Raw genomic sequence first — 23599 nt, 5'->3', positions numbered from 1 at the left:
AAACAGAGGGCATGTTGTAGGATGCGAGTGCACTCGAATCCCAGCCGTTTCTTACTGGATTGGGCATGGGTATGTCCAGTCGGCTACACAGGGGATGCAGAAAAGTATTGGTGCCTGAAAAGCAACACTGAAGAGATGGAGACGTTTTTTCCTGTAAAACAGCACCGTTTCCCTCATCTTCCTGCTGCCCGATGATCATTAAGTGCAGCTCGTCTGAGAGAATAAGGCTGTCTGAGGGACGGCATCAGGCTGAAAGGGAAGGAAGAGAAGGGGGGGGCAGCTCCAAGCGCAATGAATCCAGTATTGAATTTTTCCCTTTCGTGTCTTGTCACGGAGAGCCAAGTCGGCACGATCTCTTCCAGCCCTCTTCTGAATAACTCCCCGCGTGCGTCCCCGCGGCCCCCGCCAGCGCGACTCAAGTGATTCCAGTTCGTCATAATAACTGCCCCCGGCGTCGCAACGGGTGTTCACCGAGACATTATAGATCAGGCATCCAGGGCTCCTCCCAGAAGGCAGCCAAACCCTGGTTTTTTCCCCTTCTTCCTGAGCTGAAGTCGCCCAGACCTGGTCTGGAGAAAGCCAGCAAAGGCAACGCGGCGTGGCAGCCGACAGAAAGTCCCCCTCTGCCTGGGGGAGGTGACACGACGGCGGGTGGCGGGGTGGTTCGCCGTGACACGAGCTGCACGGAGCGTGCGCGGGGTGATGGGGTCAGGGGAAGGGAGCCGCAGGGGAGTTGCCACGTTCCCTAATGCCAGAAACGGAGTCCAGCTGCTGCCAGGAGAGGCCAGGGGCATCCTGCCAAGGGTGCAAGCCGCCTCCTGGAGAAACCACAGCTGCAACACGGGGCACAATCCCGCTGCTTCACCCCTGGTAGACGTGAGACCACTTTTGTGTGAGACCCTCTCCCGTGACCCCCCAAGGTCTTGATCTCACCGGGCACCTGTTGTGACTGCTGGCGGGTGGGAGGGGTCTCACAGCTTGGGAAGTGGGGAGGGCTTGGAGATGCCTCTGAATGTTATCGAAAGGCACCGAAAGTCGCCTCAAGCCCCCCTTCCCACGTGCACCCGACTCTTATTCTCCCCTTGCAGCCCCTTTGAACCACCAGCTTCACAGAGCACGGGAAGGGAGGGGAGGGCTGCTTCCAGCTGTCCTGGCCGCGAAGGTTGAAACGCAAACAGTCGCCCATCGCAGGAACCCAACGAGGTGGGGTCCACCCCCCAAAAAGGCCAAGAGGGCACGTGCCCCTGGGAAACGCGGAAGGGGGCACGGACCCTCTCTGTGCCCACGTTGCACCTCCCCGCCCATTCCTGCCAGCCACCTGCGGGCCAGACCGCAACACGGCGATCGCTTACATCTCCGGGCGGACTCCTGGGCCAGCTCCAGCCGGTAGATGGAGAGCCGGTTCACGCCTCCGCAGACGTTGCTCTTCTCCCCCTTGCACTCCATGCTGCACTCCGCCTCGCTCACGTTCAGAGCCTGGATTTTGTGACCGCAGTAGCATTCGGCCCCGAACTCCAGCCCCGCATACAGGTAGCCCCTGGAGAGAGAGAGCAGAGTCAGAGCCAGAGCAGCGCCCGGCACCGAGGACAGCAAGACAGCAGGGGTGGGAGGAACGAGGGCGGATCTGCCGGGGGATCGCGGCATCCGGGGTGGAAAGCAGTTATGTTTGCTAGAGGGGGGCGACTGGTAATCCGTCAAGGCTGCTGGAAATGTTGGCTGCAATCACAATACCTGGTCTCGGGGAAATGCACAGGGCTCCCTAGCGCGGGGCACTTGTGATCTAGGGCTAAGTTTCCTCCACCAGGCAGATCCTGTGCATTTCTAGTACGTACACCATGGGGGAAATGCATCTCGGCTCCCCACGGTGGATCCCAACTCTGATAGCAAGCCCCGGCTGTCGCCAGTGTCCCAGGAAGTACTGTGCCCCCCCAGTGCAGCTAGCACCGCTCAGGATTTGGCCTTCACCAAGCAGACTTCCCGCTGCCATCCGTGCAGCCCCGTCAGCATGTGCAGATCAGAGGCTCTTGCAGGAGGTCCGGCATGCAGCAATTGTGCCTGCGAGAGGGGAGCATCCTGTGCAAACCTGGTGCATCTTCCCCTTTTGGGCCCTTCCTTATTCAGTGCATTCAGAGCACTGCCAGGAGAGAAGCACGCCTTTCACGGGAGCATTTCTGACCCAAGTCACATTAGGATACATTTGCTTTCAGATCCGGAGGAGATGCTTTTCAAATCGGCAATGCAAAACCCATGTAATGACTTAAGACATCTGTATCCAGGTCAGAAGGCCTGGCCCTAACCTCATTGATTTCCACGGGCTTTTGATCAGGCTCTTGTAGAAAACGTCATGACGATGCCCAAAAAGTAATCAATAATACCTTGCACACCTGTTAACTCCTGCATCCGAGAAGCACCAGAGGCGCTCTTTAAGTGGATTGAGCCCCACAGTGGTGCAGCAGCTGGAGATGGGCAGGATATACTCCAAAAAGGAGTAGCTGTGAAAATGGAGCTCCTGCAGAGTAAACCAGGCATGAGATTGAGAAGGGGGCCTGTGGAAACACATTGCTTGGCTTGCCTGGGCTCTGCTGGCCTTAGCATGTGCTATAGCAACCTGTGCATCCATGTGCCAGCCTAAATTCCTCCGTGCGCTGGTGGTAGCAGGGCGCCAGTTTTCCCAGAGCCTGTAGGAGAGTCCTAGTCGCCAGGGGAGTCTCGCTGTGGTTCAAGTTCTCTGAACAAAGCAAACGTGATCTTTTCTTTCGGTGTGTGGTCATTGTTGATGATTTACTAGACACTAGCTGGAAGCAGCATCACTTTAAAAGAAAAAGGGCTTAGTGCATCGTATAGATCATAAAGCAAGAGACAGCAGCATTACTTAAAGGCAAAGGGCATTATGTGTGTTGCAGGAGAAATAATAAGTGATGGAGACTTCGCAGGGCTTCAAAAGAGGAAAGCTCCTGTACTTGATACAGATTTGATATGAAAGGAGAAGATTGCAAGGGGACGTGGCACGCAGGAGCGAGCTTGCAAAGTGGAAGCAGAGATGAAAACCACTGCGCTTCGGAGAAGGGGTCAGAGCTTGTCACATAGCATCTACCAGCAAACGCAGCTCCGGCGACACAACTTTCCAACTAGGATGCCTCACGTGTAGCCGTCCCACTGCGGATGGGTGAAGTCTGAGGCTCCCCCACGATTATTTACTGAATAACCACAGCACGCTCAGCCCAGCAGCAGGGAAGATTTGTTGGCCTGGTGGGTTTGCAGTCGAAACCATCTCCCGAGCCATCGCTGGCCATACCTAAGGGGCCAATCAGTTGTGTTGGGTGCATGGCTTCACGCTTACCTGCAGGCCTGTGCCGGCTGCTGTCAGCTGCACACACCTGGCTGCAGCCTCACCATGCGCACCTCCTTTACCTGGTCTAACAGCTGCAGGTTCATAAATCTTCACCGTTCATCCTGCGAACCTCACGGGGAGCTATACTTCTTCAGGACTGCAAGGGCTGACAGCGGGGCGCTCTCGGGTATTAGGATGCTGGAAGTTGACATAGAAGCCCTGCAAATTTTAGCTCACGTTTGCAGCTGCCAAGTACAGGTATAGCCTGGAGCATGCCTCCTTTGGCACTAGCACAAGGCAGACAAGAGAAAGCGGCAAGACAGGTCCAACATAGCGTGGCTCCCTGGATGAGAGCTCAGGCCTGCCTCGGTTTTGCACTGGGAGCCAGAGCAGAGAAGGCCCCTGGGTGCATCGGTGGCAGCACTAATGGGACAGCTCAAGGATGTCACAAAACTCTGGAGGACCTCCGTCCTCTGACTTGGCCTCCTGATGGGGCAGGCGCCGGGGCAGTAATGGCTGGTGATAAGGAAAGTTGCAGGGAGGGATTATCCTGCAATAGGCAGCCACTGTCCGATGCGTTTCAGAGGCGGGTAGGGCATTCGCTACGGACGGGCTAGTGCTCAGGAAGGTTGGAAAGAAGCAAAAGTTTCTAATTTTCTGAGAGGGATCAGGCCACTGGAGTATAATGCCCTTGGGTATGCTTGGTTTCTAAAGGTATTTGGGCACTGAAGGATGCAGAGAGGGATCCAGTGGGATGCATGGAGAGAACTAGGTAGGTCTTTAGGTGTTTTTGAAAATCTCCCAGGCCCGGGGCCCAGTTGGCAACCCTGCCCCATTCGTCCACACCACACCAGACACCGCTCAGCCCTTTAATGGACTGGCAGGGATACAACAGCATTGCTGACCCCGGAGCAAGTGACCACCATGCTGGCTCTTGTCTCCAGCCTGAAACTTGGCCTTGGCACCCTGATTGCTCAGGGACTGTGGCTTTGGGCCTGTCTTTTGCCTGCCTCTCCACTTTGACACCTTTGCACTTCTGTGCCTCAGTTTCCCCTCTAAATGGTGGGGGGAGCTGAAAAGCTAAGAGCTTTTCTTTGCAGGGATGTTTGGGAGGGTGACTTGCTGCCCTGCACTGCGGACCCAGCTGGGGGTGGTAGCAAGAGCTAAGAAGACGCCTGCAGTAGAAGGGTTTACATGTGGAATAAAGAAAATCAGACATTAATTTCCATGAAGGTCAGTCTGTTCCCTCCACCACCTCCCAGGCAGAAAAGCAAGTGCCCTGCCCAGAGAAGGAGCTGGCTAGAGGGATTCGGGGGTGAAAGGTCATTCATTACCGTTGTTTAAAAGCAACACAGAGCAGCCTGGAAAGATGCACGATCCCTCGTGTGTCACACTGCAACTGCGCTTTTTCATTTGGCATGTCATGCATTTGCGAGCTTTACTTTTGCAAGCCCTGACCCCGGCCAAATCTTTATTCCCACAGCCACACGGGACCAAAGAGGGATGAAGTTGCTTGCAGCCTGCCTGACATCAGAAGAGGGTTTTCCTGGTGAGTTTAAAAAAACCAAAGAAAGCCAAATCAAAACCCAGGATCTTTGGCAATGTCAGTTAAGGCGCTTTAAAAATAACGAGAGGAGGAAGCAGAAGAAAAATGGTCAAGGTGCTGGAGCGCTTAAGCTGCCAAGAGAGAAATACTGCTGGTGGGCTGAAATTAATGAAGACGCCGTGTTCATTTACCACCGTACCGTTCAGCGCAGTTGTCCTGGCAACGAAACACTGTCATCTTCTTGTAGTCGAAGAAGGACACACCACGCAGAGCGCGCTGGTGAGTGTTGTCCACGTAGCAGCCAATGTATTTTGCTGAAGGAAAGACAGAGAAGACAAATTCAGCTTCCTCACGTGTACGGGGCTCACCTCCTCACTCTCTCCCCTCCTCCCCTGCTACACTTTATACTGCATCTCTTCAGTGACTTACTTCAACTGGCCTAGAAATTTAAATCGAGGAAACAGCGGGGTGGGAGGGACCCATGCAGATGCAAGGAATGAATGCAAAAGCAAATAAAGGGGTGTATTTGGGAGCCGTGTTGGTCCGAGTCAAAAAGAAATGCAAAACTCTAAAACTCTTGATTCAGAGATGATACCTTTTATTAGACCATCTAAGAAATACAGCATATTCTGGAGGATGAAGGGAAGCAATGTATGGAGCTGAGACGTTTCACCAGCAAGAGCTCTTGGGGCCAAGATAGCTTAGGATCAAGCCATGAGAGCCTAACAGTGAGATTTTCAGAGGCCTTGAAGGCCAAGTGCTGTGAATTCCTCCACTTGTTTAGATCCAGGCAGGGTAAGTCTGGAAAGGCATCGTCCACAGTGACATAGCCGGGCTTTGCAGCCACTGTTCAGGCCACACCAGCTCCTACCAGCATTGCATTGGAAGGGGAAGAAATGCTGGGGGTGGGAATTTGGCGGCTTCTGCTGGGAAAAGCAAGAGCTGCAGCATAATTTGCAATGGGCAGGAGCTCTGGATTCATGGCCTGGCCTGCAGCGCCATGTCACTCTAAATGACCCCTCGCCACCGTGGCCCCAAAGGTGCGTGGCAGTGGGCGAGGACAGGAGCAGCAGACACCGCCGGACAGAGGGAAGGGGATGGGGAGCTGTCTCATAGGTGGTAGAAAATCCCCTCCGCTAAAGGGCAGGTGCAACGGGAGAGCATCAAGGACCCAGACGCAGTCCAGGCTCAGCACACAGCTGGGCATGCAGCCAGCCCCTCAATCCCAGGGTGCAACCAGGCCCAGGGTTATACAACCGGGGGGTCTGCCAGCCCAGGCTGCACCCCGCGATGCTTGGAGAGCTGGGGGGGATATGCAGTCTGTCCTCACGTCTCCCTGTTCTACCCACTGCAATCCTGCAGCTATAGGATGAGACGCTGTCTCCGAGCCACTCCAGGTCCATTGGGCCCTGCTGCTTGCCGAGAGGGGTTTTCTACAAGCTAAGGGCATGGATTTTGCCTAACTGTTCTCCTGAAGCAGCTTTATCCTCGTGTCTAGCCAGTTGTGGTTTTGTTGCTACTGATCACTTAAAGGGTGGGGGGGGAAAAACCCATTACTTCAGGCGTAACAAGAGATCCTTGCATTTGCCACATAAATAGTTGTTCCAAGGCTAAATCATTAAACCCACAAGCTATATACTACATAATTAGCAAAGTCCTCTCAAGGACTTGCCTTACATTTAAAAAAAGACTGCAGCCAAGGCTGGGAAGATGGCTCAATACATTACAGTTAGCACCAGTCAGTTGATTCTTCGCATCATAGATCATGGTGGAGTCCGCGGCACGTCCAGAGAGAGCAGCGATAACAGAGGGGTGTTTGGGAAATTGGCTCTAGCAGGCATGTAAGCGCGAGTCCCTGGGGAAACGGAGGCTAGCCGCTGACCGGGAGCATGTTGCATCAGTGCCGTTGAACTGGAGATGAGAAGTTTCACCAGCCAGGGCTCTTTGGGCCAAGATGGCTTGGGATCAAGCCATGGGAGCCCAACAAGGAGAAGAGAGCCCCGTGCTGAGCTCTGTCTTTACAACCCATACGAGGGATCGTGACTTTTGGCCTCTGTCAGGACTGGTCAAAAACAGTGTTGGTTTTGAATGCCGTATTACACAACCGAACCCTTGCTGTCTGCTCTGTTTGATTTTAGATTTACATGCAGAAATTAAGTGAATTCCCTGATGGGAAAGCAGCAGTTCTTAAAACTCCAGGAAAGAAATTAGATCGGGGGTTTTTTGCATCAGTTTTGCACAGACCTGGCTTCTTTTTTTTTGTTCTCTATTGCTGAAACGTCAATTCTAAAATTAGTGTTCGGTGGTGGGAATTCGGAGGAGGAGAAAAGAAGAAATGGGAAAGGACAAGACAATGAATGCTGCAAGCGCCGAAGAGCGGACAGGCCAGGAACCGTGGTGCCAAACCAACCCCCCCCCGCATCTACTGATGTGAGTGGATCCCCGGATTTATATCCACTCTGGATCAGCCCCACGAGCACAAACTGCTTTGCACCCCAATAGCCGAGGCGCTGATTCCCCAAAGAAATTGAGGTGCCTCTTTTCCTTTGGTTTTAATTGATTCAAATGGATCCAGAAGTCCAGCGTAGCTCCTCTACTGAGTGCTTCCTAGCTTGGCACCTGCCCTGGTACAACCAGAGGGCCAAGATTTCACCAGCTGAGTTCATTTTCCCCGGGCTCTGCTCTCTACCATCAGGCCCTTGTGCCACGCGCTCCCGCGTCTCCGGCTACGGCCAGTTTCTCACGTACCTGGTGAGCTCCTTGGTGGGGATCCTCCTTTGATCCCTGCAGGTGCACAGCTTCTCTGCTGAAGCGTGCCCATCTCTCAGCATGCACAAGCACAAACCCTACTGACCAACCCTGAATTTGCCAGTCCTTTTTAAAGACTTGGCAATCCTGCTCCTCTCCCCTGGCTCACGCAGCGACGAATCCTGCACGCTGCACGGAGCCGACGCTCGAGAGCGGGCAGGGTCATCTCACTGCTAAGAGCATCGTGTGGCCACTGGGGCTAAAGCAGTAATCGCAGGGGAAGGGGTCTCAGCGCCGGGGCTCGGGGCTCCTTTAAGCCCTGGCATGCAGCACGGCGGTGCAGCGATCTGGGCATTGCATCTGCCCTTACAAGACTGCTTCGGCAGACCCGCTGGCCACCCCATACTTCACAAAGTTTTGGGAACTGAAGCTAGGCTTTCAAACGGGGCGGGTGGCCAGCACTTATTTATGCCCGGGTCCTCTGAAGTGGGGCATCTGACTCCCTTGGATACCTCGAGGAGTCTCCGTCCTGCCAGTGCTTCCTGGAAGGCTGCATCTATTCCTGGCGGCAGCAGGCAGGACGCGGCGCTCGTACCCACGTCTGGGCACTGTACGAACAGCAGAACGTGTCCAGAAGAGTTTAGCCTTGAAGCCAGCCGGGAATGAGGAGGGGAGCCGGGCGCAGAGAAAGAGAAGCGTTTGCTGCAGCAGGTCGCGGGACCGAATGCAGGTCTCCCGACTCGCAGCGCAGCGCTAACCATTGCACTGCGCTGTTCCCCTGTGTTAGACATGCCAGTCATTCCTGACAGTAAAGCATTTGCTCCCCGGGAAGCATGCCAGCATGCAGCTAGACTTCTCCCCGTGCAGTGTCGGGGCCTTACATCGGTGCCACCCATCATCCGGCTCCTGACAGATGCCAATCATTTCATGCAGGGGCCAGGCGATTTGCAAGGGAGCCGTGAAGTCGGCAAGGCTCTGCCGGTTGTGAGGCCGATGTGCGGCTCAGGTGGAGGTGGCACAGCCGCGAGAGGCATTAAACCTTGGGTAACATCTGTGAGCTTGACTGCTTTACGACACCGCACCTGGCTTGCCACGGCGTGCTTTTTTTAAATAGGGCCGTTCAACCCAACATCCCCATTTGTTTGCTTGCTTTATAACTACGTGTTCAGAGTGTAATGTGCCCTCGACATCACCTTGCAGAAAGCTGCAAGCCATTTAGAAATGGTACTTAAAGCAGAAAGGCAATCAATATGGATGGGAAACGAGGTATAGCTTTGTGCTAAGGGCAGTACTTTCTATTTTCCCTACAAAGGGAATTAAGCTGACATCCTTCCTGGGCTGGCCCTGATGCTTCCCTTTGTGCCCGGATACTTGGAGCATTTCACGAGAGTGGTGTGTGCCAGTGTCAATTAGCCCAGGCGCACCGATGAGCAGTTCTCTGTCAATTATCTGGAGCGGACAGATGAGAAGTTATCCTCGACTATCTACGTACAGTCGGCGCCTCGCTGTTAGTAATAGCCCGGTGGCCTTGAGCCAAGTGGCTGGACAGGAGCTGATAAAACTTTCAGCCCTATGGCTCTCCAGGGTGAGTCCACACCAGCTTGGGTGGCATGACCGCAGGGTAGAGGTCTGCCACATCTGTCCACTTGTGTTTTAACACCATACATGTACGGTGGCGTGTGGTCAGGCCTTCGGCTGAGATCTGGTATGAAGTCCCTTGGACTCAGGAGTTGAAGATACTGCCTCGGCACAATATCCGGTATGCCGAGGGAACGACAGTGCCCGCAGTCGTGTTCAGCAGTGAACACGCTGGAGGCAAATGCCTCCCGAGGCTCCAGCAGCCGCGCATCCTTAGACGTGACATCGTGGCTGCATGCAATGACCAGAAACGTTAACGAAGGACTGAAAGTTCCCCGGAGCAGTGTTAAGACCAGCCGCACTCCCCAAGTCCTTGCATCGACTTCCTCCGTGGAGTCTAACAGACGGCGGCCCCCTGACCGCTCGCTAGTTGTCTTTCTGCGGTTCATTTTCTCTGCCGCTGAAGACAGAGGAGCTACTCTGATTTCATCCGCCGGACCGCGCAATTCTGATACCAAGAAGTTGGGAGAAACCAGGAGAGCAGGGGTTAAACACAAAAAGGCCTGAGGGAGCTAATTTAGCAGGGGCAGGCGAGCGGGGGGCTTGGGTCTGGTGGGCACTGCAGGTTTGCTGGCACGGTGTTGGCTGGGAATGGGAGAGGATCCCGCCGCCTCTGAATGAGGGAAGATGCACTCCCGATAGCCCCAGCACCCCTGCTAGTCTGGGTCTCTGGCTTTGCGTGGGTTTCCTCAGGCCATTTCCTCTCGCTACACACATCGCTCCCCCAAAAGGCAGGGGAGAGGGTCCTGGCTCCGTCACAACGTGACATTTGCCTCCTGGGACGCTGCCTTCCACGCAGAAAGCCCGGCGCTACGGCACGGCGCGGCTGGAGCTGTTGAAAGCTGCGGGGAGAAAGCCTGGCAGGGAGCCGCTGTAGATGCGATAGCGTCAGTCGTCGATGAAGTCTGACCCTGCTGTGGGCAACGCTGTGAAAGCTCTGGCCTTTCTCCAAGTGCCGAATGGGAGGAATGCTAATTTTTGGCTCTATCTTTATTTTATTGATGTATTTAACCAAACCTTTGCCCTCCAAAGAATGGTCAATCGATATATTGCATGAAAATGTATTAATTACATCAGGGTTTGGTTCGATAATTGATGGACTGGCATTTCTTCAAGGAAGTGGGCAGAGAGACTGTTACTTTAAAGTAAACACTGTAATGGCCAGATGTAAATGCATTTTCTTTTTCTGCTTTATCACTCATGCAAAGTGCTGATGCTTTATTTCTGAAAAGGTTACCTAGGGCAGTGGGGCTCAACCTCCAGCCCACCGGCTGCACCTGGCCTGCAAAGCTGTGTCCTCTGGCCCATGCATCTCACCACGGGCCTGGAAATTTGGCAGTGGGAGAGCAGCGGTCTGGGGCAAGCGGCAGTGTTAATTGCCCCCATTCTTGGAGCCATGTCAATCAACGCTGCCGTTGCACCCCTGATGCCAAGTTTCCAGACCTGTGGGGAGCCCTGCTTGCTGGATGACACGACCCCGCGCCCCGCGCCCTGCACCCCGCGCCCCGGGTGTGGGGTCAAGCTGCAGCTGGATCTGGCACGCGGGGCCAAGCCAGTGTGCAAGATAATACTGGATCAGGCCCACGGACCAATACACCCACGGGGACCATGGTCTGTGGACCAGCCCCGCACCACGCTTCCAGCCCACGGGGCCAGATAGATTGAGCATCACTAACTAAGGGCATATGGGCTGCCCCGATGCTAGAAGTAAACCCCAGGAAGGGTCGATGTCTCCTGCTCCTTAGCTGTAGCTCAGCATTTGGGTGTTTAAAGCTGCACTCTGTTCACATTCAGAAACCTGTTTAAAGGAGGGAGGTTGTCCCATTGTTTTTATATTTAAAACCAGGCAGGAAAGACCCACGCAGCTCGTGGGTGGTCCAGACCGCTCCTGTTCACTACTGTAGTATTTTGTTCTACGTTCACCAGCCAAAATCTGCTTACACTTAACATTAACTCCATCTAAGCATATCAGCTCATTCAGAGTGGGGGGAAAAAAAACCCAGCAGGGAAAGTCTAATGGTCCCAAACCAAACATTACATTTCCAAGACCTTCAGAAGGAAAGAAATCCAAACATGCCGAGGTAAGAAAGGTTATGGATAAAGCAGCCAGACAACCTAGATGAGGCCACACAGAAAGAAATCTCATGTGCTCTTAAAAGCCAGTGTCACATTATCCAGAGCCAGGGATGCTACGATGCCTTGTGCCAAAGCATGGCAGAATTAAGGTCGTTGGGGAACACTGAGAAATAGTCACTGTGGAAGGTGTCAGTGAAAAAGAAATAATGATGACTAAATAATTTGTATAAAATGAGACATTTAACACATCTAGTCTTTCTTGGTGATTTACAACAAGAGGAAGAGCTCGGATTTGCTTCTGTGGGCACTTTAAAGTCGTGCACTCTGATCCGGTGCTGTTCGGGAAGCACTCTTCAAACGGGCGAGTTTGGCTAGATACACTTGGTCTGATTAGTCATGCGTTGGTCGTGTCCCCGAGTTGCGACTGGGCAGGAAAGGCACGTGTCCCTGTTCCTGGACTGGATGAGCTTGCAAATGGGTCTGTGCTAACACACGGGGAAAAAAATGATTTCCTGGAACAGTCAGGCATGCAGACTTGACATTTATTTTCCATAAACTGTCTTAGCAGCGAAACTCAAATGCTAATGGGAAGAATACACAGAAGAGTGCAAACAAGGCTCGAGTGAATTCATTTAAACAAGCCCCTGGGTAGTTGTGGGAAATAGTCTGCGGTCTTCAGGCAGCTCTAACTCTAAATGAGAGTATTGTTAAGGACTGGAGAGTTTTGCCACAGCTGATGCTCAGGGGTGGCCGTCGCCGTGGCCAATCAAAGATGCACCGTGCTGAATAACTAAGTGAGGTGCTTTTTCTTGAGGGCGCTAACAGGTGTAGCCAATGCATTTCCCTCTGCCTTCACCTCCTCTTTTCAAATCAGATCCAAAATGCATGCTCTGCTGAAAAGATCCTTTGCAAATGTGAGCCACGTGAGCTGTTTGTTCCGTGAACTGAGCCTACAGTCATTTCTTATGCCAATTAAAAAAAAGGAAGGGGAAAAAAATTAATTTTCCAAGAACTGGGTGGGTAGCCAGCTATTTGGTAATCTATTAGTGTAATGTCTATTAATCTCTTCTGACAGGGATGTGCCGTTTACTGATTAGGAGAAGAATGGCCCCCGGCACGCGACTCCAGAAGTGTCTCTGATTAGCTCTGCAATGTGCAGAAGCCAAATGGGTCCTTTCAAATGTTTTCTTCCTAAATCTGCGCTCGATCAGCTCCCGTTTCTGAGTGCGGGCCTCCAAACAGTGCTGAGAAACCCTTTTCCAGCACAGGGTCATCCTCAGCCCGGGCCTGCAGCAACCCGGCTAAACCCCAGCGACCCGGTCTTTGGACGAAGGGCTCCGGGCGTGACTTCTACTGGATACGACTAATTCCCTTTCTTCTCTGCTTGCCAGTGAAGACAGGGAAGAGCGTCTTTGCAGACGGGATCACGAACCCCATGAGGAGGGCTTTGAACTAGGTTTGCCAGGGGACGCAGACCCAAGCCCCGAGGTATATGGAGAAGCAGGGGACTTGGAGGAAGGGCAAGCAGGAGGGGGCAACAGGGGAGGGTCTCTCATACTTTCTGAGAAATCAGGGCGATCAGCTAGTTAGCTCAAGTGCCCGTACAAATGCACAGAGCCTGGGAAACCGGCAGGAAGACCGGGAAGTCCTTGCAGCCGGTACCAAGCGGGGTGCCCCAAGGTTGGTCCTGGGGTCAGTTTTGTTCAATGTCTGCATCGCCGACCTGGACGATGGGATGCAGTGCACCCTCACCAAGTCTGCAGAGGACCCAGAGATGGGGGGAACAGTAGATACGCTGGGGCGTAAGGCTGCGTCTGCCGCCTCAAAGAGTCCAGCGACCCCCTTCAAATAACGGGAAAACGCAACGTGACCATGGGCTCTCCCTGGATGACCGCTGACATGAAAATCAGAGAACATGAGGGTGGGAGGGAGCTCAGGGGGTCACAGCCAGTCCACCCCCTGCTCACAGCAGGACCAGCCCCAACTACATCATCCCAGCCAAGACTTCGTCTACCTGGGTCTTAAAAACCTCCAAGGTTACAGATTCCCTGGAGGCTTTTAAGACCCAAGTCAGACCTGACCGCCTGCTCCCCAATGCAAAGAGATTTGGAGGATGAGGAGAAGGAAGGAGGAAGACTGAGGGAAATGTGGTCTGATAACTTTAACCACCAAACAGTCATAGCTCATTGCTTCCAATTATATCCGGCATAACTCGGCATTTCCACAAAGCTGAACAGGTTTCAGAAGGTCAACTAATTTTGTTCACGATAAATCTAACGGATATGGATTACTCCACTAATTTTCACAGGGCCAGGGACTGATGTGCATTATATTCAGCACACTGCTCTTGACATATGTGTCCAGCAACTTATTAGGAAAGAGATATGAGGATAATGAGTTAACACAGTGGGGAGGGTAAAGGGAGGCACAGTGAAGACTGTGACCCAGTTAGACTAACAGATAAGAGTTAAATAAATATATAGCTACTGGGTATAGCAATAAATAACACACTTGGACCAATTCGGGCCTGCTGTGACTTCACAGATGCCCCTGGACCAGGGCTGATTTGAATCACGTATAGCTCCAAGCAGCCGCTATGTATTCAGCCCTGTTCTCGTGACCTCTATATCATCTAATACCTGCTTTCACCCGTAAGCAGCATTAGCATTGTAAATATGCCAGTGATATTAATAATGAATGCTTTAATGTTTACAGAGTGCCTTTTATCCCCGTGAATTCCAGCACGTTTTCCAGGTTCGTACGACAAAACCATCGAAGTCCCTTTGGCCGCTGTTAAAATGCAGTTGCCGCAGCAGAGAAGTAGGGCAGCTGGCCGTGCAGGGGACTCTCAGGGCCACTCCTTTTGCAGGTTGACCAGACACCTGCGCTAGCTTTGCCCATGTTTTAGCATCCCATATCTTGTGGGCAGACGGGCCCTCGTGTCGGGACCCTACAGGCGTTTGGTGAGCCAAGGAAAATGAGCGCGCTGCTTGAAACCCCGTCCTCTGCTCCTGGCTCTCGGAGCATCCTTCTGCTGTTTCCAGCCGCCTGGGAGAAAGGCATTTTGCATGGCCTTAAAAGCCTCAGACTCAGGGATGCACGGCCTGCAGCTAAGAGTAGCCGTGCTGCAGCCGGCTTTTAAAAGCAACCAAGAAGTTTTAAGATCTCGGTGGGTAAATTCCCTGACAGGATAGTTAAAGGATAGCACAGGAGGAGAAATGGGAGAGGAGATCACAAGGGCTGCCGCAGCGGTGTGGTCCCTTCTGCAGTAGAGGCACGGATAAAATGCATGCATTGTGGTTTGCTAGCCCAGAATAATTACTCGGTGCCCATGAGACGGCTTCAAAAGTAGCCCCTTTTTCGCCTCTTCATGCATGTGTCCGTTGGCCAAATACTTCAAGGCTGCCGATCCTGAATGAGGCCCCTGGAGACCCAACCCACGGAGGCTCAGGGTCAGGGCCCCACTGTTTTCTGTGGAAGTTGTGGCATTGCAGCACCTCTGGAAACCGGATCATTTCTTTAAGAGCCTAATATTAACTCAGCTGTGGCAATGGGGCAGGATTTCCTGATCAGACGTCAGGTGCCCGGGAAGTGCCAAGTGTTGGTGCCGAGGCAATGTGCAAGACAGAGCAATAGCCCACGGCCTGCAGCGGGTCAGGGGCTGGTGCGGGTCTCGCTGGCTCTGCACTCGCTGCCTGCTCCTTCCCGTTCCCTGTGAGCTCACGTGACATTGTCATTTTGCTTGCTGAAAGCAGATGTAAAGAATTGCTCGGGCTCCGGGAGGGGGGTCAGAATATCTGATCGTGATTTTCGAGGCAGCCGATCAAAAGCCTCGTGCCTTTGGCATGGGGCAACTTCTCCAGCATTCACACATGGGTCGGTGTATTTAATGCCGTAAGGAGTCCCTCGCTCCGGCTCTGGGTTAACCAAAAGCCCCCAGCGACAGGCCTGGCATTCATCTTGGCTCTACCGAAGTCACATAGGAGCCCGCCCCTGAGCTTTCAATGGGAAACGGAGAGGAAATATATGACTAGCCCCCGAATTTAGGGTGGGGCTCACTTGCACCAGAATGCAAATCCTCTGACCCCCAAAGGATGGGGACCAGGGGCAGATTTGGCTGGATGGCTATTCAGGAAACGTCTTCTTTCTTTGTGCCGCGGGCATTTGGGATTTGTCAAGGGTCAAATCCGTGCCTTTGGGGAAATCCAGCAAAAGCAGCCCCCGGACGTTGAGACTGGAGTGATGCCCAGGGCTCTCCTGTCCTCAGGGGTGGATTTTGTTCTTGCTGGGTTACCTGAAGCACGCCGAGTGCCCCAAGAGATGTGGGGGGGAAAGAGGCAGCGCTTGCAAGACAGCATGTGCCGTGACACGGGGAACGTGAAACCTGCTGATTAACTATGGGAACACGACCGACCTGCTCTAGTTCTCCGGGGTTTCTGTAGCTAGTTACTGACTGCTAAGCCATCGCGCTGTCAGGCAGAGATATTCGGCGTCGGTGGGGGCAGCGGCACCCCTCGGCAAGCTGGGCCAGTGCTCAATCGCTATTTCCATATGTATTCACATACCATGTGCCTGCCCCCCCCGCAAACTGTTCAGAGCTTCCTTGTTTAAGATGCCCCCCACTCCCAAATTACAGAGGCTGATTTTCATGGGGAGAAAAGGTACGTGTGGTACGTGGATGAATAAGTTATGTGTTAAAAGCCTACTACTCCTAATCGGTCATGGACAGCTTCGGCCAGCACAAGCGGCAAAGGCTTGGGCTGCAGTGATGAAGATGCCCTAGTTTGATGCTTCCCTTTCTGCGATCCATCCCAGAGGCCGGTATATCACCAGGTCACTCTCTCAAAGAAGGAGCAGAAAGGTCTAGGGTAAAAACAGACTATAAGCACCGGGCCAAATTGTTTCCTAAGTTTGCCCCTTTCTGCACCGCAGAGAGGTGGTGAGCACAGCAGCCCCCATCCGGGCAGCATCTCAGCCTGGTCTGTTCGCTCCCAAGCATCTCATACAGGGCTCATGCGCTCCTGCTAATTACAGCCGGGAGGTGCTTGCGCCTGGTACAAACGGCGAGCTTCGCGCAGTCGGAGCGATCGTCCCAAATCTTTCGGCACCATTACGGGGAAAAGAAAAGCGTTCACAATGGAGCGGCTAATGAATCGAGTTACAAACACGGTATCTGAGCTGTGGCAATGCTTTGCTGCCACACGATGACCGGTTCAGCTGCGCCACCGAACGCACAGCCCTCCTGTCCCCAGGACACGACTCCAGCGCCAGCCAAAAAATGGGCTGGACTTCTGGAACTTGAAAATCCCTCCGCACGTTATTCAGGCCAGCTTCTCGCTGGGAACAAAAAATGCATAAATTGAATGGAAGTAGCGCCCGTATTTGCTCTGAGCATAAAGTAGCCCCTTCCGCCAGCGTCTCCGAGGCCCGCGTGACTCGCTCCTCGGCGGCTAGCACGACGCGCTCGTGGCGATGCAGCCTCCCGGAGCCAATCCCCTGTCTCTGTCATTAGGCATTAGAAGCCATTTTATCAGAGGTTAATTGCTGTGGACACGTTACATATGGCCAGGAACAGGAAGACGGCATGTTGCTTTACAGTGACTGACAGTTTTTTATCACGAACCATCTGGTTGAGATTCTCTAAATGTCAATTCAAATTAGTCTAATGAACACAACTGCATAGATTTCACTGATTCCTCTCTTCTGAGCTGGGGAACGCGATGGGGCACCAGGAGAAGAGGGGGGCTATTTATTTACTTGGGCATCCTGTCTTCTCTCTGCTCGTATGTGGGGTGGAAGTCACTTAAAGGCTCCACAGGGATTACTGGTCCATACGTCGAACGGGCCGATAGCGCACGGAGTCGGTGCACGCGTCCAACCCAGGTTTCTACCGACGCACAAAAGCTGCTCAGTCCCTACAGAGGGTTGATCTGAAATGTCTGCAGACTACGTGTACCACTGGATAGCAAGACAACCATTTGGGTGTGTGTCATAGGCCCTATATTGCTGATGGCCAACAGCGATGCAACGTCAGCCAAGGAGGCACAGGCCTATGCATTTGGAAAGCAAGGGCTGCACAGCCGATCTGTCGGGCTAGGCTTAGTAACAGCTGCAAAATCCTTAGGTTGCCACAGTTTTGCTGCACGCCTCGTAAGACGGAAAGGGATTAAAAAAGGATACTGTGCTATCCGAAAGCTTGCTGGAAACATCAGCCTGCCTCCAAGTGGGAAAGAGATCAACTCGAACCAAAAGACTCTGCCTACCATAAGATGGGAGGCAGCCCTGGGCTCTCACTCAGCAAACAGCACTGGGCGACGTCTGCTGACCTAATGGCAGCTTAGATGACCAAATGGAAATAAAATTGCACCCTTAATGCTGAAGCCAGCTGCGCGCTTGCAAAAATACCTAGATGAGCTGACGGAGGAACATTGCATTTGGTTGTGACAGCGGGGAAAGTAAAGAATAGCATCATTTTCTAGCGCGCAGGGGGTCCTTAGGACCATTCACTGTCACTTTACAGACGTTATGGCTTTCCCAAGGAGATCGGCCACTCTTTAATTGTGCAACAAAACTACCCACCCTGTTTCAAAAATAGCAGAGGTGATCACATGGCATCTCCTGTTGCTTCATGTCCGTCTCAGCCTTCCCTAAGGTGGGGAAGAAAGTCATCACAAAGCGAAAGGGCTTGACTCTGCTCCGGGATACAGGGTTAGTAGTTGCCACCGTTGGGGGTGTTTTTTGATTCGTTTTGTGTTCCCGTAATGGATAAAGCTACTGCTATTTCCCTAAATACCAAGGCAATCCATTATGTGGCTGTCACAGGTGCACTGTACTGTAGCAATATGCTATATTGCTTCTTCTCACCAGCCCACTTTATTAATGACAGCAAATTGTAACAGCATTCACACTCAACCGAAGACGCGAGTTAGTACTTCACAGGGGACAGAAGCAGCAGATTGAGAGCTCAAGGTGAAGTGTATGGGCCTTGAAAATGTACCATTTGTACCTGGAAATATAGATTACAGGTCATTGCGGGTCATTATAGGGTACCTTCCTGGCAACAGATTAGGTGCTGTGCTCTGATTTTTTTTCCCCCGCAGTGCCACATTTGCAGGGGATTTTCATAGATAGTTTCAGAGATGTTAGGGGCTGGAAGGGACCTTACAGATCATCAGCACTTGGGCAAGAAAGACTTCTTGGGTCAGATGACCCCAGCAAGGTGGGTGTCAAGACACTATTGGAAGAGAAAGCTAATGTTTTGCTAAAGCTAAAATGTTGTTCCAGCCAGGAAGTATTTGTTTCTGAGTTGGCCACTAATTTTGGGCACCCAACTGGAGGTAGGTTGGTCCAGGTTTCATGAGGTAGCCACCACCCAGAGGTCTCCTTGGGTGGATGGAAAAAGTCCAGTTAGCCAAATGTAGAGCAGACTTTTGAGATCCACCTCCCCCCATAAGAGCACCTTTGTGAGCATTTGTGGTTGTCTGCATGTAGTTACCTTAAAGGTAGAGAAGTGACATTTTAAAAAAATCAATGCAAACTACTTAAGTAGCTTAGCCTTGTTCGTTAATAATATTCTAGCAAGTCTGTGCTACGTTTTACATGATTTGCCCTGCAGAGCGAGGAATAGTTGATATTTCATGACATTATAGGTTGTATCAGAGACCTTACTGCAAATATAATTGCCTGCACTTCAGCTTCCCATTACTCGAGGAGGAATTTGTATCCGGGATGGCCAAGTTAAATAGGTGAAGTATAATAGGAGTATTAACGGTAATAAATATTGATAAGGTGTCTTCATGATCAAAGGGATATAAATGTCTTTCTCAGGCTCATTGGGCTAGCAGTCTTGGAAATGTTTCATCCTTAAGCGATCACATAGCTGTAAGTACAGCAAAGGAGCAAATAGGAACCGGGCCAGAAGATCCATTCTCATTATAGCTTGTACCAATGGCACGAATCATTTCAGAAACTCCTCGTGGAGCCGCGCGCATCTTTAGAGGGAGGGAATCCAGGAGATCATGACATGGAGTTGTGTTTGGTTTGGAAACGAATATTCAAGTCGTGGCCCTGGCCGCCTGCTCTGTGCAGAAAGCCTGTGAATGCTGCCCAGTGTCAAACAGAGCTCTGGCATGCCTCTTCTCGGCAGAGAAATGGATGATGGTGCTGCCTTTCTGTGACATGCTCGGGCACTAATGGAAATAATGATCGGGAAGACACAAAAGCTGCCTCTGCCGCCCTGCTCGGTAAAGAAACAGAAGCTCTGATAACTCAGCATCCCTCGTAAAATAACTGTCCTGTCAGGTGCTGTAAATTAGGTTCTCAGAGATGATAAGCACATCAGAAGCGGTGCAATAAGTCACCGTCGCAAAGGCACTGTCAGCGGTGTGTGAAATCAGGAGTGGGCAAATGGAGACTGCATGTTTCAGAGGGACTGGAGGAGGTTTTTCTGATGTCCCCCGTCATACGCAAAGACCGCTCTGGGATACCTGGATCACAGGGACACACAAAGACTGGGACTGCTGGTATTGGCACTAGTTTTTTGGCAGGCTGAGTAAAAGCATTGATCCACTGCAGTGCTTCCCTATCCGCTGGAGTACACGGGCAGCATCAAACACAGAAACCCACGTGAATCTGTGGCTTTCAGTCTTTTTTCATCCTTTCAATTAGGCATCCCGGGTGAGCATTATAAATGAATAGAGGCCAGCGCAGTCCTAGGAGGGGAGCAGAGGTTATTTGCAGAGCGACAGTCCTAGCACAGGCTCTAGTTAGAGCACAGGGGCCAAATCCGTGCTAAGTTCCCCTTACACCAATGTGCACCAGAGGAAGCCCACCGAGCACAATGGAGACGTGACATAACGCAAGCCAGATCTGGGTCTGTGCAGCCGTGCTGGTGAACAAGACCCTTTCCTTGCGAGAGACCCCTGAGCATGTTCACGTACGCGACCCCCCAGGGCAGACTAGACCTTGAGCCTCTGCCAGCTCTTCTCCTGGCAAAGTTTGCTCTGCTATTGTCACCCCGGTTAAAGTTCCCCAGAGGAGACGTGGATTTTTGTAAGCGCTGCTTGCAAACAGCCTAAAGGTAGAAGGATTGTTTGAGTCCAAGGGCCGGGAGTCGTTAGGAGATGGAAATGAGCAATGGAAAATTCAGGCTGAATATCTAGGAGAAAAAATCCCTCCTGGTGAGATCTGTCGAATGCTGAAATTTGTTTCCCAGCCAAAGTAGGGCAACTCGAATCGATAAAGCCAAGGGAAACATGCTCCAAGCAGGAGAAGCAACAAATCAGGGTTAAATTCGGGGCTCATTGATAGCAAAACTCTCACTGACAGCGGTCGGGAAACCCAAAGCTTTGCTACGAGTCGGTGCCTTTGCCCTGCAGTGAGGACACGCTGCTCATCATGCTTTCCCCCCGACCCCACAAGAACTTACCTCTGTCCTCTTCCTTCTCTCGCACGTTTCTGCCTTTGAGAGCCCTGCTCCAGGTCCCACCATAATCCCCCACCTTGCTCCTCTCAGAGGTATCTTTGGACGTGCTCTTGAACCAGGGCCCGAATCTCCTGGCCGGGTTCAGAGACTCGGGCGCCTCCTTGAATCCCCGGCTGAGCTGAAGCACCCCGAGGTCCTGGAGTTCAGTCCTTTCGCTGGTGCCTTCTATAGGGTTGGGCTCATTCTCGGAGACGGTCGGCTCCCCCGTAAACCCAGAGTGCAGGAACACCAGGCTCCCTGCCGTCAGGTAGAGAGCAATCAAGGTGAAGAAACGAACGGGTTTCCGACGAAAATAACGCTGGAACTTTACCAATAGTTTGGCCATATCGCCTTCATTCCTTGCTTGGATGTTGGGTGGGAAGTTGCAAAGCAAAGGCAGTGATTGTAATATTGCGACTGTAGCTGCAATGTCCGAGACCAGGCTGGGAATGACGGCTATACGGCAAGTGGAGAAGGAAGGACAATGGCTTTCTGTCAAACCAAGCTGCGAAGGTAAAATGAGGCGGGCGGTCTCGAACTCGTACAAAAATATCTCCGAACTCTCTCAAGTCCCAGGTGGCTGGGGAAGGAGTTGAAAGTATATTTTTCAGTTCCTGTTTTTGTGCTCAAAAGAGGTATTTCTCAAAATGTATCACGGTTGCTTCTGCTTGGCTCCACTTATTTGTCTCCTGCTAAAGTTTCTAAGGGGTGCCCTGGAGACTCCATTGATGGAGGGATCATGTTAAGAAAATCGAGTGTTTGAAGGCGATTTGAAAGCTGATCAGCTGACCCAGCTCCCCTCGCTGGCTTTCTCAGCTTTCAGCTCCTTGGCGCAGGTTCTTGCAAGCATTTCTCTAATGGAAATGGCACTGTCTCCTTTTCAGCCAAAGAACGAAAGGTCCCTGGATGCTTGTCCAGGTATGAAATGCTGACTGGACCCCTTTGTTCAGTGTATATCCATTCATTGCAGTCTCAGGATAAGAGACCTCTACCTGCAAGTCAAAGGGAAAAGAAATCATTAGAAAAAGTGTGCTGTCAAGCGTTAAGACGGGAACAGGCTGTAGGGTCAGAAACCCTGCACACCCTCCCCCCACCCTTGAAGAAAGTTGGGTCACAGCTGAGATACAACACCAGTTCTGTTCTTTACTTTGTAAGCTGAGTACGTTGGTACAGCGGCCAAGGACACTCTCCTGTGGAAATCTGGGGCTGCCTAGGGATCTGTTGGTATGATGTGCACCCTAGGGTCATTTGAAATGTCCTGGGGTAGAACTCGGAGCCTCCTATTCTCTTGAAGTAAAAGCACACATGTCTCACCTCCTACTGACTCTCCTCTGTGCCATGGTCCAGCATGGAGGAACCCCCTTAAACTGTGCTTGTTATGATGGTAGGTCATTATGAAAAAACAGTGGCCTCATCCTATTCATATCTTTAGGACCCTGCATCAGAGGGATGAACTAGCTGGTTCACTTAAAAGCAGAAGTGACCCAAACCTTTGCCTAGAATGGACCCTGAACTTGGTTGGGGTTTGTTAAGGTTCCAATAATTTTCCACTCATTGTTTCTTCACCATGAGGGTCCCTGCACAACTGGTTTCAGAGGGCACTTGTACATATGACAATGTCATGATGTGCACATGATGAAAATTTCCCTTTGTGTGGCTTAGTGGCATCACATATGACACGTACCTGAGCTTTGTGGGTTTTAAATGAGTTTGCATCGTTGCAAACTAAACTAAACTATCCCAATGTAGTTTAGTTTGCAATGTTGCAATTTGGAACGTTGCAGCCATCAGTCAGCTCGTCCCCTGGCCACGGGAGAGGTGAGCAGGCTACATGGAAAAAAGGGATCAGGTCCCTCAATCCATTTCCCTTCAGCAGGCTCCTGTAGCCAGCAAGACACCTGGGGCCACCTGAGAATGGGCTGGCTTGCCCCTGGGGCAGCAGAGGAAGGTGGTAGGAGGATGACTGGGTTTGCTGGCAGCCAGAGGCTGCCAGAGGTTGCAGGGATAGTGCATGGGGTGCTGAAAGCCTGGGTGGGCTCAAGGAAGGATTGGATAGGGTGCCTCCAAGCTGGGGCAACACTGAGACAGCTAACAGCCCACCCAAGCTTCCAGCACCCCATGCATTTTCCCCCTCCCTTCTCCAGCCACCAGCAAACCCAGCTGTCCTCCTGCTGCCTTCCCGTGCTACCCCAGGGGCAAGCCAGCCCATTCCTGGGTGGCTCTAGGTATCCTGCCAGCTGCAGGAGCCTGCTGAAGGCAGAAGCAGCAAGAGGCCCGATTCTTTTTTCCACAGAGCCTGCCTGCCTCCCCCATGGCTGGAGGGCAAGCTGACAGACTAAGGGTACAGCTTAATAGCCCCCCAGCTGCAGGAGAGGTGGGCAGACTGCCAAAAAAAAAGGATCAGGCCCCTCATCACTTCTGCCTTCAGCAGCCTCCAGAACCATCATATATACAGTGACAGTGGTTGAAATGGTGAGGTTTCAGTTAAAAACTCGTCGTTTCAATTTAGGGGGCTTAGAATGCTGCAACCCAAAGGACTAAACCTCTGTCACATGTACAAGCACCCAGCGAGAGCTAAAGATGGTGAATACCAGAGTCACAGCTATTTCTCATGGACTACTTAACCCAGTTCAGCCTGGCCCAGATGGCTGCCTGAAGCACTTTTTAAATATGGGTCTTTCCCTTTTAAACTTACTCTGCCTGAGTTTAAATGAGAAGTAAATGATGCAAATTCCTCCCCTACACAGTGATTCAGCACCTACAATCTTCTATGCCTTCCAGCCAATCTGAGAGAGCC

The 23599-nt window shown here is 52.1% G+C and overlaps 1 protein-coding gene across 1 annotated transcript in view; it reads right to left on the bottom strand.

Moving 5' to 3' along the window:
- The window catches only part of WSCD2 (WSC domain containing 2), a 63604-nt gene extending 42306 nt beyond the window's left edge, over nucleotides 1-21298 (bottom strand). The window contains exons 1-3 of the mRNA XM_019538818.1: nucleotides 20767-21298; nucleotides 5077-5191; nucleotides 1353-1537 (exon numbers count right to left, since the gene is read on the bottom strand). Coding sequence (XP_019394363.1) covers nucleotides 1353-1537; nucleotides 5077-5191; nucleotides 20767-21148 — 682 coding nt within the window. The 5' untranslated portion in view covers nucleotides 21149-21298. The remainder of the gene's footprint in view (nucleotides 1-1352; nucleotides 1538-5076; nucleotides 5192-20766) is intronic.
- Nucleotides 21299-23599: the final 2301 nt, after the last annotated feature.

The sequence above is a fragment of the Crocodylus porosus genome, unplaced genomic scaffold, assembly GCF_001723895.1.
Source record: "Crocodylus porosus isolate Cpor-Errol unplaced genomic scaffold, CroPor_comp1, whole genome shotgun sequence".
Classification (NCBI taxonomy): domain Eukaryota; kingdom Metazoa; phylum Chordata; order Crocodylia; family Crocodylidae; genus Crocodylus; species Crocodylus porosus.
Note: the sequence above shows the minus strand (reverse complement) of the source record. Positions and strands in the feature narration are given on the sequence as shown.